This window comes from Enhydra lutris, unplaced genomic scaffold, assembly GCF_002288905.1.
Source record: "Enhydra lutris kenyoni isolate GAN:26980312 unplaced genomic scaffold, ASM228890v2 scaffoldscaffold82, whole genome shotgun sequence".
Classification (NCBI taxonomy): domain Eukaryota; kingdom Metazoa; phylum Chordata; class Mammalia; order Carnivora; family Mustelidae; genus Enhydra; species Enhydra lutris.
Window position 1 is genome coordinate 2,421,386 of NW_019154166.1, and position 16,756 is coordinate 2,438,141.

General features: G+C 56.3%; 1 protein-coding gene across 2 annotated transcripts in view; it reads left to right on the forward strand.

The window, feature by feature from the left end:
- LOC111161163 (dynein axonemal heavy chain 2) overlaps window positions 1–16,756 on the forward strand; it is a 77,179-nt gene that overhangs the window by 20,356 nt on the left and 40,067 nt on the right. For both annotated transcript variants that reach the window (XM_022524700.1, XM_022524701.1), the window contains 16 exons: window positions 8,347–8,493; window positions 9,252–9,408; window positions 9,624–9,863; window positions 10,134–10,322; window positions 10,494–10,641; window positions 11,073–11,265; window positions 11,650–11,850; window positions 11,942–12,098; window positions 12,405–12,579; window positions 12,958–13,121; window positions 13,966–14,127; window positions 14,212–14,315; window positions 15,385–15,541; window positions 15,674–15,756; window positions 15,869–16,049; window positions 16,401–16,539. In XM_022524700.1, the coding sequence (XP_022380408.1) occupies window positions 8,347–8,493; window positions 9,252–9,408; window positions 9,624–9,863; window positions 10,134–10,322; window positions 10,494–10,641; window positions 11,073–11,265; window positions 11,650–11,850; window positions 11,942–12,098; window positions 12,405–12,579; window positions 12,958–13,121; window positions 13,966–14,127; window positions 14,212–14,315; window positions 15,385–15,541; window positions 15,674–15,756; window positions 15,869–16,049; window positions 16,401–16,539 (2,597 nt within the window). The remainder of the gene's footprint in view (window positions 1–8,346; window positions 8,494–9,251; window positions 9,409–9,623; window positions 9,864–10,133; window positions 10,323–10,493; window positions 10,642–11,072; window positions 11,266–11,649; window positions 11,851–11,941; window positions 12,099–12,404; window positions 12,580–12,957; window positions 13,122–13,965; window positions 14,128–14,211; window positions 14,316–15,384; window positions 15,542–15,673; window positions 15,757–15,868; window positions 16,050–16,400; window positions 16,540–16,756) is intronic.

Sequence of the window (16,756 nt, forward strand, 5' to 3'; positions counted from 1 at the left end):
CCAGGTAGGAAAATTTCCCGTTCCAGTCCCTTACTGCGTGACTGATTCCCGTATTTGCGCCGCGAGGGCCTTCCCTACGCTGGGACCCGAGGTAGGTGCCGGGAGTGTGCGGATGGCAGAGCCCTGGCCCTCGGCCGCGCTTCCGCTCGCTGTGAGATGCAGAAGAGAAAAGGAAGGAAGGCGCTCTGTAAGACATCTGTCTACAGAGATTGCACGCCGTCTGGTGACAGTTTTTCCTAATTGGAAGGAAATCACTTTCCACTTGATTGCTTTTGGCTCTCCGTCGTCATCAGCCGGGCCCTGGAAGACGAGCTGCCTCCCGGGCTCCCGGGCTCGTCATGTTGGCTTCGACTCCTAGGCCGTCTTCATCTGCTGGGCCCGGGCAGGAGGGGCTTTGCTAGAAAAGGCCTGGGGGGAGATGGAGGCCAGGGGACAGGGGGTACAAGGGCAGGAGGATACGTCATGGCGGGGGGGACCAGGGTGCAGGAGCAGTGCCGCGTGTCAGGGGAGGCGGAGGCCTTTGTGAGAAGGACAGAGACGTCGGAGGGCGGAGATCCATCCTTGGCAGGGCAGCGTGTAAGAGAGCGGCCCTGACAAGGCCCGTGGGTTCTGGAGGGATGGCCAAGCTGCAGCCCATCCTAACGGCTCCGGAAGTCAACGCTCTGAGTTTGCGGGGACAGAAGATGAGGCCGGTATTACCCTGGCCGGGACATTGTGCAAGACATACCGTCCCGCCGAGCAGGGTGCTCCCCGAGGTGCTGTGCTTGGAGTGACCCCGGGACAGACGGACGGACGGACGCACTTGTAGTGACACTGACGTGAACGTGCACAGCCCAGAAGCTGCCTTGTTCCTCTGGAATCAGAGGGTTGTATCCCAGCGGCAGAACGGTCTGCACCATCGGTCTGCGTTTACATCTTAAGTCGAGAGGAGACAGGGTCCAGCAAGAGGCGAAGCGCGTCAGTGTCACCGCCAGTGGGCTGGGAGGTGGCCTGGGGCGGCCTGTGCCTCCTCCCGGTTCTCGGGGCTGAGTGTGAACCCTGGGGTCCTCAGGCCTCACTGTGTGACCTCGGGCTGCGGCGGAATTCCTCTAAGCCCAGTTTCCTTATCCTTATCCTTTTTTATCAAAAAATCCTTCTCTGAGCTTGTCACGAGGCACGATGGTGTGTGTGGAAGCCCTCACGCAGCCCAAACAGTCCACAAACCTGATTTCCCTCCAAAGGAACTGCCTCGAAAAGCTGTGGGAACACAAGAATGTTCCCAGCAGATCTGGCAAGGTGACAGGGTCGCTCTGTAAATGCTCTGCATCATCTTTTTTTTTTTTTAACTTTTTAAAAAGATTTTTATTTATTTATTTGACAGACAGAGATCACAAGTAGGCAGAGAGGCAGGCAGAGAGAGAGGAGGAAGCAGGCTCCCCGCCGAGCAGAGAGCCCGCTGTGGGGCTCGATCCCAGGACCCTGGGATCATGACCTGAGCTGAAGGCAGAGGCTTTAACCCACTGAGCCACCCAGGCGCCCCTGTATCATCATTAAAAAAAAAAAGTAATGGTAATTTTTACAACAGTTTAACCTTTTACAAAGGGTGATCTAAGGCCCATGTTACAGAACTCCGAAGTTACACCAGGGTAGAGAGGCGACAGTCAGGCTCCCCGGCTGTGACTCAGTTTCTTTCTAAGGAGTCTGTGTCACTAGTTTCTTGGGGAACCTAGTCCAGTGGCAGGCGTGGATAGCTACACAAATAGCATGCCACGTACACTGTGCATCCAAAGTGTTTTCACAATGATTAATTTCCCATCATACAAGTATGGACGGTTTTAGAAAACTTGCAAAACACAGGAAAGAGAAGAAAGTCTCCCCAGCGATAACCACGCTTGGTGGTTTGGTTTATCCTCCCCCGCCCCCTTGACGTTCCTACTTCGTACATTTTTTTGTCTTTGATTTAAAAAAAAAAACAACAACAACAAACCTTTAGTGGGTATTTTTAAATGTAAACTAAAAATAGTGCCTGCTCACTGTAAAAAAGAAAAAAAAGAAAAGAAAAAAGGACGTGGACGTATACACAGGAAACAGTGAAACTCCAGCACCCGTCCCGCTCCCTGGAGGTCCTGTGGGTCACAGAGAAGCCGAACTAGCCGCGGCGCACAGGATGGGAACATGCTGTAACCCGGACTGTTGCAACTGGCTTTTGTCACGGTCACCCGCACCCGCGTGTGGGGGAGGGGCGGGCCCCCTTCTGTGCCGGGAGAAGGAAGGCCATGGTGGCTTCCGTGGTGTCTGCTGTGCTGTGGTTTGTACTGTGGCTCAGTCCACTCCAAACCCATGGACTTACAAGGGTTGCACAGGTCTGCACGGCTCCTGAGTGTTCTGTCCTGAAGGATGTCCAGCGCGGACTGCCTGGACCTTGTGCCCTGTCCCCGCACCGTGGTGCGTTTGCCCGACGTTGGGGCAGGATGCCCGTGGAGCTTTGAGAGGCGTAGGAGACCTTTTCCGTCAAGAAGCACATGAAATAACTTGACATACTGGTTGCATAATCTTTACAGCACCGCCTAGCAAGGCAGCTCCGGGCCAAATAGTTATGGCACGGGTTTAAGTGAAACCCAAACAATGGCCAGACGCTTGTTGCCGGGAGTGTTTCTGTCCCTCCGGGGTTGTTTACTAGAAGGATCTGCTGTAAGCTTCTTTACATTTTTGTGGTTTCAAGATAAGGCTGCCTCTGCGGGGTAAATTCTGTATGGGGAAGGGAAAAACAAAACAAAACAAAAAACCCAACCCATGATCCCAGGGAAGGACTCTGCCAAGCCTGGGCTCATCCCACCCATAAAGAAATGTCCGGCGTACAAAGTGCTACGGGGGAGGTGCCGATGGCTTTATCAGCTGACTCTTCCGTGCTCAGGGGTCTTGATAACATCTCGAAATATGCTTGCTTTTCAAGTGTCCTGAGTGTTCTCCGAATTACCCGACTCCCCCTGAGTTCGGAGCCTTCCGGGCCCTGAGAGAGTCTGTTTTATCTCACAAGGGGCTTTCTTATCCCACCTTCTATCCCAAACATTGGGGCTCTGAAGTCCCAATGGGCTTTTACCATGTTCCACGGCCAGACTGGCTTCACCGACTGCGTGTAGCGCAAATGTGTTCCAGATGTCGTCTCTCCCCTGGCTGAGGACAGCCGTGTGGTCCCTGTGTCCCGCACCACCCTGTGCCGCCATGCATCCCCCCGCCCCCAGCAGGAGAGGGGACATGGGGACAGACGCCCGTCAGTCTTCTGTCTGTAGGGCCTGCACTCCCTCCTTGTCCCCCACCCATATAGGGGCTTTCTCTGTGGGGTCAGTTCACTCCAGACTGTCACCCTAAACTCCGTGGGCTTCCCTTTCCTGCCTCTGTGGCCCAACCGCGGCTCTGAGGATCAATGAGGAAACACCTTACAAAATAATTTCCCAGGCTGATTTGTTTTTTTTTAAAGATTATTTATTTATTTATTTGACACACAGAGATCACAAGTAGGCAGAGAGACAGGCAGAGAGAGAGGATGAAGCAGCCTCCCTGCTGAGCAAAGAGCCCGATGTGGGGCTGGATCCCAGGACCCTGAGAGCATGACCTGAGCTGAAGGCAGAAAGGCTCAACCCACTGAGCACCCAGGCACCTCTGATTTTTTTTTTTAAAGGAAACTTTATTTGTTGGGGCGCCTGGGTGTCTCGTGTGCCCGGCTCTTGACTTCAGCTAGGGTCACGATCTCAGGGTTGCGAGATCGAGCCCCACGTCGGGTTCCGCGCTCAGCAGAATCCACTGCTCTCCCTCTGCTCCTGCCTGTGCCTGTGCTCGCTCCCTCCCTCCCTCTCTCAAATAAATAAGTCTTTAAAAAAAGAGATTTCATCTGTCAGTAAAATAAAATGTGCATTCTGGACATTAATTGACACACTTCTGGCCCCATCAGAGCCGCAACCCTGTGGAAAGAGTTCTTTCCAGGATGTTTGAGCTCAGCTCAACATCAAGATGGCGTCATCCAAGTCCATCCTGTCGGCCAACACGTTAAAACCTGACGACAGGCCTTCAGTTACTTTGCAGATCTTGCCAAAATGACCAAATGAAGAGATATTCGAGTGCGGTGCTGGGGAGCACACTTGCCCACGTGGGCTGGCCGCGGTGCTGATCAGGGAGACTGGTTCGGGGCCTCTAGTCTAAAGAAATGCTCAGACCCCACTCTCCGTCGGGCATAGCTCTCACACCAGGTTTGGGGTTAAGTCTGTATCTAGTGCTTAGCTTAACGTGACCTTGTTAGTCTCGTTTGCAGCTGGACGGAGGGATTTCCTGGTGATGCTTCTTTCCTTGGCTTGTCTGATGTTTGCTGTTTTCAGGACCGATAATCTCCTTGTTATTTTTGCTAGCACAGTTTGCTGACGTTAATTCTCCCAGACCCATCACGTTTGTCCTCACTCTCTGACTGGCTTCCTGTTTTTCTTAGAGCTGTCCCCTGCTCGAACTCCTTTTCCTCCTGAGTCAGTAGGGCTGCTTGGTTTCAAGGCTTGCTACGAAGCCTGGAACTTTCCCCTGCACCTGGAGCCTCCTTTGTCTTCCTCTTTCTTGGGTTAGGCCCTCATTTTGGTGGAGTGTATTTCTCAGTAGCTTTCCCAGAAATGGTGTGTGGCAGGGAAATCTTTTGAGTTCTCATGTGATTGGCCACGGTTGTCTTCTGCCCTCCCCTTGTTGGACGTTTGACTGGATTTGGAATCCTAGGGCAAAAGGAATTTTCCCTGGCTTTGGCCTCTCTCTCTCTTTGGAGGGTTTCCTTCCACGCCTGGTAATGCACTGTTCACTCACGTGTAAGAGAGGCCTATTCACTTGAAAATAATTTCCCTTACTGGGATTTTCCTCTCCAGAGAAGGTGAAATTATGACCCTTTGCAACACCTCAAATGCAAGATCATTTCTTCTTGTTATTTCAGCCATTGCCTGTAGATCAGACACAGAATGTTCTGGAATTTTCTTCTCATTGTGCTTCCAAGTAGCATTTCAGTAATATTCAGAACACGGACTTTCGTGAGAACACCTCCAGATTGTGGGGGCTTTGGGCTGTGATCAAAAAATACGCTTTCCTTAAAAAAAAAAAGAAAAGAAAAGAAGAAAAAAAGACAAAAGAAAAAGAACAATAAAAAAAGAAACCACACCGATTTTACAAATCACCTGATTTTTTAGTCAAGCCTTTTTTTTTTTTTTAAATTTTGAAAATATTCTATATTTTCTTCTGGCATTTCATGATTTTATTCATTACATATAGATGTCTGATCTATTTGAAACTTAGTTTGATGTAGGGAGAGAGCTGCACATGCGGCTGGGTTGTGTGTTTTAATCCCAGATGGCTAGCCCGCTGACCCGATCTCATTTATATAACATAACAAATTCCCACGGAGAGTCGTGTCTATTTTGGGATTCGCTTTTCTGTGCTGGTATGTCTGTCTGTTCATGTGAAGGAACAAAACTGCTTCAATTATTGACCTCATTCCTCTCCCTTTGCCGAGTTTTTGGGGGATATTTTTAATATTTATTTCCCATAAGAAGTTTGGAATCAATCTGTTTAGTGCCCAAAATAGTTCTGTTCCTATTTTTATGGGAATAAGGATTGGGTTAAATTTATAGGTTAACTGAAGAAGAATGAACATCTTTAAGGTTTGAGTCTTTCTACCCAAAAATAACACTTTTTCTTTCAATGTATTTAAATCCATATAAAATGTCTATAAGTCATTTTTCCATATACATTGACCAATGAGCAAGAGATGTCATCATATATATATATATATATATAAACACATCTATAAATTTGCGTGCAAATGTTATATATAAACATCACTTGTTAATTGGTTAATTTGGGTATTTTATTTTTATGGTTTTAATAGTCATGGAACTCTTTTCTTCCCTGAGAATGTTTAACTGGTTACTGGTTTTTATATTGGAAACTAGTTCTGCGTTCTGGCCTTGCTTGAGAGATCGGATGCCGCAGTCATGCCGGGCTCCCACACGTGGTGGCAATTCCCTGGCGCCTTCACTCTTTGGGACGGGTGGAAAGAGCCGCGTGCTCTCTCGATCAACTTTAGGCCAATATCCAGTTGCCGTTTCACATTGCGCTAGGGTCACAGGTGCCTTGGAGAAAGTGGAGTTTCCGAACTTTGCTTTGCCTCTAAAAGCCCAAGGAGGTGGTAGTGGGTGGTGGTGGTAGTGGGTGCTAGGTTCAGAAGCACATGTACCTATGGAGCGCATCCCGGGCAGGCAAGGCAGGGAGCTTTCCAGGGTGAGAGGACAGAGGGCCAGGCCTGAGGAGGCCTGTGGGGCTTGGGGACAAGGTGTCCTGGGGAGACTTGACGAGGGCAGTTGTGGAGGTGAAGGGGGCAGCTCTCAGGGCACAGAGTTTGCGATGACAGCTCTGCATGGAAGGTACGTGGTCGATGGGAGTGCGGGGCACAGGGCCCACAGGGGGTTACGGAGTCCTGGGGGGCTAGGTTTGGTTTGTTTTTTTCAAGATGGTGGAAACTTGGCCTTCCTTGACTGTTGATGGGAGGAACTGCAGGCTGAGGACAGCTGGAGGGGCTGCCATGTTCCGTGTCAGGACGTGGAGCCCTGGAGGAGGCCTTGGCCTTGGGGGTGGGGAGGGCCTCTTCTGTCCTAAATGGCAGAAGCTTTGGGTGGGACTCAAGTCCCCAGCCTTCTGGGTTTGACAGCAAGAAGTACGTGGCGTCTCCCTGGGGTGTAGGAGGTGGGCTTTCCATAGAGACGAGGAGGGACGGGTCCGAGAGAGTGGGGAGGTGCTGCTGGCGGTGGCCAGGAGAACAGGATGGAGGGCAGCCTGGGGAGCCCTCAGGGTGCTCATCGATGTGGCCCCGCCCTGCTGGGCCCCCTGCATGGGCGCACAGGGCAGGCACGTGGCAGCAGACTGAGCCAGGCTGGGGTTCCGCCAAGTGGCTTATGCCAAGGAGCCAGTGAGGAGTGGCAGGAGGGCCGCGGAAGTGACAGATGGCGGGGTTCAGGAGCAGGGGGGTCTGAGGGGCTGATCTCAGAGGTGGGCATGACAGCCGGGAGGAAAGGGGGAGAGCTTGCCGGATGCGGGGGCCACGTGCGCAAGTCCGATTCCTCTGGTACTGCCTCTAAGAGAGGAACAAGAAACAGCTGAGATCCGTTTTAATACCCAACCCGACGCCGCCCTGCATACGATCCTTCCAACATGTAATAAATATAAAGATTACTACTGGGGAGTTTTCTGTTCTTTTTTTCATGCAAATTCCTCTGCCTTCCATCTCTGCGTCTTTTTCTCTGCTTTCCGAGAGATTTCTGTCGATTTCATTGTTAATGGGCTTGTTTGTTCGTTAATGTCTCTCCTCTAACTTCCAGGAGCTCTTCTGAGTTTTGGGTCACGGATGCTCCTTTTTTGTCCGGTCTTACTTGGTGCAGATGGCCTCCTTTCTGCCTCCTTTCTATGCGGCCCATCCCCTCATCTCTCCTTGCATTTGCTTTTCTTCTCTTTGGTTGTTTGGCTCCTGCCTTCTGTGCTTGAAAGGACAGAGACCGATGTTTTGTGATCCTTGGTCGTCCATCTTCAAGGGCAGGGAGATGGAAAGTGGACCCGAAACACTGCTGAGCAGGTTGTAGGGCTCGTCAGCTGTGGGCTGCTTCCAGGGGACCCCTGCAGTGACTGTCTTTGGGGTTCACCCCTCAGGCTGGCCAGAGGCCATGGAAAACAGTCCTCCGGGCCTTGTTCTGGAGGGTGTTGGTCCAGCTATCTGAGCCCGGTCAGTGGCTGGGAAAAGAAGCCTGGTGGGGGGGTCTTAACATTCAGTGTGCGTGTGACCCTAAATGTCCCTTTCTCTTAGTACACCCCCTTCTTCAGCCGGGCCTGGGGTCCCCAGTCCAAGAACCTCCATCGGTCTGTCTCTGTATGTTTCTCCGGACAAGAAGCCTTCCATCTTCTGCTGGGGTGACAAGGGCACTTGCTTAAGTGTGCAGAGTGGGGGTGGGCACAGGTGGGGCGCTGTTTCCACAACCTTCCCTCCTGAGACATTCGGAGCCACCAGCCTGGGCCTCAGAGAGCCCCACGGTGCGGACGGAGCGGCCTCTCAGCGGTCTCCGTCCCCAGCTGAGGATGTCTGCTCTGCTCCTTGCCCCTGGGCCCTCTGCTCCCTGTCTGCCTCCGAGGGCTCATGCCCTAAACACGCAGCACCCCACTTCCCGCTGTTGTGGCGGTTTGGCAGGGAGTCCCGCAGCCTTCTTTACCGGGACGTTCTGCTTCATTTCTCATCTGTGTCTGCGCCTGGGGCCGCAGCCAGGCCCTCCAGCAGTCCCGTGAGTGGCCTCGCTGTTTTTCCCCGAGGTCCCTGCTGATTCTCTTCGTGGAGATTGACTACTGGGAGCGGCTGCTCTTTGAGACGCCCCACTACGTGACGAATGTGGCAGAGCGCGCCGAGGACCTGCGCGTTCTCCGGGAGAACCTGCTGCTCGTGGCCCGAGACTACAACCGGTGAGGCTGCAGCCCTCCGCGTGGCCTTCTGCACGCCTTCCGGGTTCCTCGGTGTCTTATCTGTCCCGTGATGTCACCTGTCTCCTGCAGGATCTCTCCTTTAGGTCTGACCGTCTCGAAAAATGCTTTCTCCTCCTCTCTTGCACAGCCCTGCGGTTTTTCCTGTCCCTTGCACTTCTGTCTTCTAGCTTCAGGGTAGAAAGCCAAAAACACCCCCGCCAGGTCCCCTCCAGCCCCACAGGCACTGGGGCCAGGCGGATTATGGGCCGGGTCACTTCTCTAGGAACGCACAGTGAGAGGGGGCATTAGGATTGCGGAAAGCATCAGCGGTCCTGAACCAGGGCCCCCTGCTTGGAGCCCTTGGTGCTTATCTCTGCCCCGAGGCTCTGCTCTGGGTTGGGTGCCGGTCTCAGCCCAGGTAAAGTCCACTGGTGGAGCCCGTGGTCTCATCTGGGAGTCTAGAACAACACCATCCAATATGGCGGCCCCCAGTTGCATGTGGCTGTGTCTGTTTTAATTACTTACTTGGAATTATGTGAAATATTACAGCTGAGTCACTCATGGGCACAGGCCATGTTTTTGGTGCGGCACTGCCACACGTGGTTGGTGTGTGGCCAGCACAAAGTGCAGAGCATTTCCGCCACAGGCGGAAGTGAAACCTTCCTCGGAAAGCTCCAGATGGCCCCACCGAGTTCCCTGGCACGGGGGGCGGCCTGCAGAGCTTGTCCCAGCTGCTGCTGGTCCCCTGTCCCACACAGGATCATCGCCATGCTGTCCCTCGACGAGCAGGCCCTCTTCAAAGAGCGAGTCCGATTCCTGGATAAGAAGATCCACCCTGGACTCAAGAAGCTGCACTGGACCTTGAAGGGGGCCAGCGCCTTCTTCATCACGGAGTGCCGCATACATGCCAGCAAGGTGCGTCCCGGGCACTCGACTCGGCTGACCTGAGGGCCGGTGCGTGGACGGTCCGTATGGAGCCCAGGGAGTGTGGGAAGGACACGAAGCGTGTCCGCGTGCGTTATTGTTGATGTCAGCAGCTGTGGCTGGAGCACAGGTGGGAGGCGAGCACGGAGCCCAGAGGGTCTCTTCCCAAACTGAGGCCCCCCCTCCGGCGTGCGGGCCGCCTCCAGGTGCAGGCCATCGTGAACGAGTTCAAGACCTCCACTCTGACCATCGGCTGGCGAGCGCAGGAGATCTCCGAGACGCTGCTGGTGCGCATCAGCGGCAAACGGGTGTACCGGGACCTGGAGTTTGAGGAGGACCAGCGGGAGCACCGCGCGGCTGTGCTGCAGAAGCTACAGCGCCTGCACCAGGACGTGGTGGCCATCATGACCAACTCCTATGAGGTCTTCAAGAACGACAGCCCGGAGGTGCGGCTCCTGGGGCCCGGCTCTGTGGCTGCGCGAGGCCCCCCAGCCCCACCTGTGGCCGTCAGAACTTTCTCCTGGTTCTTCCCCTCCATCCTCTGTGGGGCGCTTCTCAGACATCCTGCTGTCATCTTGGACTCACCTGACCTTCAGTCCCTCAAACCTTCCTTTGGGACTCTGCGTCCCACCTCTCTCTTTCACCGGCTTCCTCCCCCACCACCCCCACCCCGGCGCTGTCTCCCCTGAGGCCCCCCCTTCCGCCCGCACCCCCAGATCCAGCAGCAGTGGATGCTGTACACGGTCCGGCTGGACCGCATGCTGGAGGATGCCCTGCGTCTCAACGTGAAGTGGTCGCTGCTGGAGCTGTCTAAGGCCATCAACGGGGACGGGAAGACCACACCCAACCCCCTCTTCCGAGTCCTGGTCACTTTGCAGAATGACACACAGGGAGGTGTGGCACAGGTGGGGACCTTAACTCCTGATGTTCCCAAACTGTCTCACTCTCCTTTCCATTTCCCTCCGTCCTTAAACTTGGCCCTTGGCCTTGACTTCATCCTGCGGCCTCTCAGTCCCAGGGCCGGTCTCCTCCACCGCCATGCTGAAGCCCTCTCTGCTGTGCACCCCCGCCCCCAGGTGGAGTTCTCACCCACTCTCCAGACTCTGGCAGGCGTGGTCAATGACATTGGCCACCACCTCTTCTCCACCATCTCTGTCTTCCGCCACCTCCCCGAGATTCTCATCAGGCGCAAGTTTCATCGTGACCCCATCCACGTCATCGTGGGTGAGTGCGCGGCAGGGAGGGCACCAGGTTCGAGGGCCATCGGAGACTTCGGGATGGGCAGTGCCAGGAGGAGAGGCCAGGGCTGTCTCCAGACATGGGGGCCGGTCGTCTCCATGATGCTGGGAAGGCCAGGTGGGGGGCCAGACAGGGGAAGGGAGCAAGCATGGTGGGGAGAGTGGATGGCAGGTGACTCACGCTCAAGGTGTTTGGGACTGAGGTGGCAGATGTGGAAGGACAGTTTGGGACAGGGGTAGGATAGGAGGCGCCCCTCTCAGTCCTTGCCCCCTCTGCTTTCGAGTGCTGACGGCTGAGCTGCATTTCTTTGGGCAAGTGGTGTTGGAGAGGAGGGGTTGGGAGCCGGGGGCCGGGGCCCAGGCTGGAGCTTACGCTGGGCTGGGAGTGAGTGACAAGCATTGTGCCGGCTCTTGAAGAGCGAGACGAGGACATCAGGAAGATCCAGGCCCAGATCAGCAGTGGCATGACCAACAACGCGACCCTGCTGCAGAACTACCTCAAGACCTGGGATATGTACCGGGAGATCTGGGAGATCAACAAGGACTTGTTCATTCGCCGCTACCAGCGCCTCAACCCCCCCGTCTCTTCGTTCGATGCCGACATTGCCCGGTAAGGCGTGAAGCTGGCAGACCACATCCCTCTCTCGCCAGCCTTGTGATGTGGGTTCTGTTGTTACCGCCGCGTTGTAGGCGAGAGCTCGGGGCCAGAACAGTTTCGATAACCCGAGGTCACAGAGCTGGGGGGCAGCAGTGGGTACTCAGATCTGTGCGTCCCTAAAGCCTCGAATGCCAGCCGAGGGGGTCTGCCTGCTGTCTCGTGGGCAGAGGTTGGGGAAATGATAGGCTCCTGGCCGTGGGGCTGGGACAGCCCCGGAGTGGAGGAGCACCGCCGTCTGGGGCGGGGGTGCTGGACACCAGAGCTCAAACTCGCGACGGGGCAGCGGGCTCGGCTGCCGAGGGACAACCGTCCTAGTGGGGACCCGGGCCCTTGCAGCTACACGGAGGTGGCCAACAATGTGCAGAAGGAGGAAACGGTGCTCAACATCCAGTTTGTGCTGCTGGACTGCTCCCACCTCAAGTTCTCGCTCGTGCAGCACTGCAACGAGTGGCAGGACAAGTTCACCACCCTGCTCAAGGAGATGGCGGCCCGGCACCTCCTGGAGCTGCACACCTACCTGCGGGACAACGGGGAGAAGTATGGGCTCCCCCGGCGGTGGGGCGGGGGCAGGAGGGTGGCCCGGGGTCCTGCCCGCTCGCCCACCGGCCCGCTCTCCGCCTGCCCTCAGAATCAGCTGCCCTCCCCAGACACTGGAGGAGCTGGGGGTCAGTTTGCAACTCATGGAGACCCTGCAGCACGACCTGCCCAACCTGGAGACCCAGATCCCCCCCATACACGAGCAGTTCACCATTCTGGAGAAGTACGAGGTGCCGGTTCAGGAAAACGTGAGTTCCCGCAGCGGGCCGTCCCCAGGTTCCAGCCTGTGGCGGCAGCAGCTTGCCGAGGAGGCTGACCCCGACGTCGTAGGTCCTGGGCCGCCTGGAGGGATGGCAGGGGAGTGAGCTGGGCCGAAGGCACGAGATCCCAAGGCCTTGGAGAGCCAGAGAACTCAGCTGATAGTTTGGGTCGGGTTCTGGATTTCTGGTAGGCTCTAAGGCTGCCGTCCATAGGGTCAGAAATGAGGTCCTAAGAGCATGGCGGGGGCTGGACCTCCTGCTCATGGGTCACCGTGCCCTCCTGGATGTCCTCAGGTCCTGGAGATGCTGGACAGTCTCAATGGGGAGTGGGTCATCTTCCAACAAATCCTGTTGGACAGTGAGCAAATGCTGAAGAAACACAAGGAGAAATTCAAGACAGGCCTCATCCACTCGGCAGACGACTTCAAGAAGAAAGCACATAACTTCCTGGAAGACTTTGAATCCAAAGGTAGCCGCTCCCGAGCTCTCCCGCTGGACCTCTGCTCTGACCCAGGGTCTCAAAGCCTTGGTCCCCAGGAGGCGGGGACAAGGATGAGCAGGGAAGGATGCTGCCCGGGGATGGGGACGGAGGCCTGGCTCTTCTGGCCGCACCGCCCAGCTCAGGGCGTTTCTAGTTTTCTTTTTCCCCATGACCCGCCCGGTTCGGATTCTCACGCCAGGGGTAGGAGTTTTCACTAAAGCGAAACGTCATCCTTGCTGCGCATTCCCTTGTTTCTCTTCCCGACCCTGCCGGGTGGGGAGAGAAGGGAGATCTGCCCCCAAGGGGATAGGAGAGCCGTGATGGTCCTTCCTGGGGACGAAGGCCTTCACCTGGGACTTGCCGCAGGCCCCTTCACCAGTAATGTGGGGCACCAGGCAGCCCTGGAGCAGATTGCACACATGCGGGCCGTGCTGAACGCCATGCGAGAAGAGGAAAACAGTCTCCGCTCCAACCTGGGCATCTTCAAGATCGAGCAGCCGGCCTCCAAGGACCTGCAGAACCTGGAGAAGGTGGGGTGCTGGGCCAGTGCCTCGCGCTGGGCAGCGGTGGGGGCCGTGGGCAGGGGCCTGGGGCCCGAGGGCCAGGCCAGGAAGATGGGAATGCCTTTAAAAAAAAAATGGAGGTAAAATCCAGGTAACAACATAACCGATTTAAAGCAAGCGGCATCCCGTACATTCACGATTCACAACGGAGTCAACCTCTCTGGCTCCAGAAGCCTTCCACGGCCCGGACGGAAGTCTGCGCCCTCTCCCCTCAGCCCCCGTCGACCTCTTGGCCATCTTCTGTCTATGGATTTGCCTGTCCCGTGCACTCCCTACCGATGGCTTTAAGTGTCTGGCTTGGTGGCTCGGAAGGACGTTTCCCAGGCTCTAGTGTGTGTTGGTGGTTCGAACCTTGCTCCGGCCGGGGCGCTTCCTTGTGTGCACAGCGGGCTGGTTCCCACCTTCTAGCAATCTCACTGCTGGCACCGTGTGTGCACCTGACACACTTGAGCCCTGCTCCTGGCCCCGGGGTGCGGGTGGGGGAGTGGCGGCAGCTCTCCCATGAGCGTGTGTGGGGCCGCCAGGCTCCCTTCCCCTGTGGCCCCCACATCCTCCTGGGCGCCCCCCCTCCCCCCATGCCTTTTCTGGGCCTGGTGGTCCTGCTGGGTGTGAAGTGGTGCCTTTGCTTTGTGTGTCCCTCGGGGCTAAAGATGGCGAGGATCTTGGCACGGCTCTTAAGGCCAGAGAGTGGAGAAGGAGCCATGAGCCCGGGAGACAGCCCTCCCCTGTGGGGCTTGGCCTGAGTCCTGGCAGGGAGCAGGAGGGGGGCGGGGGCCTCACTCACCGCTTCTTCCTGCTCTTGGCCCGGAAGGAGCTGGAGGCCCTGCAGCAGGTGTGGGAGATCACCCGGGACTGGGAGGAGAACTGGAGCCAGTGGAAGACCGGCCGCTTCCTGATGCTGCAGACGGAGGCCATGGAGGCCATGGCGCACGGGCTGTTCCGCCGGCTCACCAGGCTGGCCAAGGAGTACAAGGTGCTCGGAGCGGGCAGGAGGCGGAGGAAGGGGACTGTGCGGGGACGCTGGGCGGGGCTGCTGACGCCTCCCGGGTCTTCCCAGGACCGCAACTGGGAAATCATCGAGAGCACGCGTGCCAAAATCGAGCAGTTCAAGAGGACGATGCCGCTCATCTCGGACCTGCGCAACCCGGCCCTGAGGCAGAGGTGAGGCTGCTGCATGCTCCTCGGGGCTGGCCCCTGGGCCCTGGCCGCCTGGGCCTCGCGCTGTCCCCTCCCAGCGTCCACCCACAAACACGCTTCCCGGGGAAGCCGCACTCTGTTCTACCACCGCTCAGCTTGGTGTCTTCTGTCTACAAAAGGATTTATTTTCTTTTTAAAAACAGATTTTATTTATTTTATGTTTTGGGGGGGCGCAGAGGGAGAGGGGGAGAGAATGTCAAGCAGACTCTGCCCTGAGCTCGGAGACTGACACGGGGCTTGATCTCAGGACCCTGAGATCACGATCTGAGCCCCAAACCAAGAGTCGGACACTTAACTGACTGAGCCACCCCGGACGCCCCAAGAGGTTTTATTCTGATTTCGCCGAAAGTATCCCCTTCTTCCTTCCTGGTCTGTGATTCTGGGCTTCGCCTAAGAAGACCCCCGCCCCGAGTTCAACCGGCATTCTCTCCGTACTTCCCTCTAATACTCTGTAATTTTCTTCTGCAAGTTTACTCTCTTGATGTGCGTGGACTCTGCCACGTGGTTGGAGAGGAGGCCTTCGGGGCTGTGGAGGACGCGATGTGCTCTTCTCTAAATGGTGTAATGGTCATGCATTCAGAAGGAAGGGATTTCACTTCTTCCGCGTTGCGTCCCGGACAGGGTTTCCGGCAGGTTTGCCCTCACGTGTCCCGTGGCTGAGTGTCACCTGACCACTTTACCCGCTTCAGTTGTCTGACCCCCTCGGGTTCAGGGGACCCGGGGCTCCTCTCTGATCGTGGGCGTGTGAGTTGGATGAGCTCTGCGGGCCCGGCGCTGGCCCCGTGCGCAATCTGTCCACCGTAGACCTGCAGCGGTCGGTCTGAACCCCCTCTCCAGAGTCAGTCCCTCCCTCTGAACTCCCTGCAGTGCCCAGTGGGGGGGCATCTTAGGGCCTATTTAATGAATAATATTGATACACATACGGACTCACCCTGTTCCAGTTGGGGAGAGGAAGCCTGCTCGTCGACGCAAACACTTACCAGGGCACCCTGGTGTCTGGCCTCATGGTCTGACCTTCTGTCCCGGGCTGCAGGCACTGGGATCAGGTCAGGGATGAGATCCAACGGGAATTTGATCAGGAATCTGAGAGCTTCACCTTGGAGCAGATCGTGGACCTCGGGATGGACCAGCATGTGGAGAAAATCGGGGAGATCTCTGCGTCAGCGACCAAAGAGCTGGCCATAGAGTTGGTGCGTCAGAGTCCCCTCCTGCCCCCTCTCCATGCCCCGGCTAGCTTTTCAGCATCCCATGGCCCCTCCCGAGTTCTGGTCCCTTTGGGGACCGAATACTGGATGGTTCTGTCCCCTGGTCTCTCTCCACAGGCGTTACAGAACATTGCCAAGACTTGGAACGTGATCCAGCTGGACATTGTCCCCTATAAGGACAAGGGCCATCACCGACTCCGGTAAAGATGGCTTCAGGGCACGGGGGGCGGTGGGCTGTGCGCCCTGGGCTGCAGGCCCTCCTGAGGTCTGGCAGACGGGGATGGACTGGAATTTTGATGCTTTCCACCCCAGAGGCACAGAGGAGATATTCCAGGCCCTGGAAGATAACCAGGTGGCTTTGTCTACCATGAAGGCGTCCCGTTTTGTCAAGGCCTTTGAGAAGGAAGTGGACCACTGGGAGCGCTGCCTCTCCCTCATCCTGGAGGTCGTGGAGATGGTGCTGACAGTGCAGCGCCAGTGGATGTACCTAGAGGTCAGGACCCACTCTGGCTCCTTTCTTGGCACACGACCTACATCTCGGTCCTCTTCTCAGCTGCGTTTCCCCACCTCTCAAGTCCTCCTTCCTTTGGGCCCCGAGCGTAATAGTGATGACCCGTCCCAGTCACTTCCCTCCTTGAAAGTCCTGTTTTCCTTCCGTTTCTCTTCTCAGACCTGGGGGTCTGGCCTCCCGACCCCAACTTTCCTTCCAGAACGTGGGCATTTCGCCCTTTGGTTCTGATGCTCCTTCTCTTGTCCTCGGCTGCTGTTCCTGGTCTGGGAGTGGGGAGCAGAGCGTGGGGCGCACGTGAGAAACAGCCTCTCGCCCCACTTCTTGGCCCCCCAGAACATCTTCATCGGAGAGGACATCCGTAAGCAGCTACCCAATGAGTCAGCCCTGTTTGACCAGGTCAACAGCAGCTGGAAGTCCATCATGGACCAGATGAGCAGGGACAGCAACGCTCTGCAGAGCACGCACCGCCCAGGTCTGTCGGCTCCGTGCGCTCGCTCTCATCCCGATGGGGGCTCGGTGGGCGTGGAGTGCGTGAGGTCATAGCCATGGGCTTCATTTATCAAAGGGCCATTGCGCCTGGCCCTCCCGCCATCACCATTGCCTCTTCTGAGCGTGAACAGTTCAGTGAACGAAACCCCACAAATCCATAAATACTCGGGAGGAGTAGAGGGTAGTAGGGTGGGGTGAGG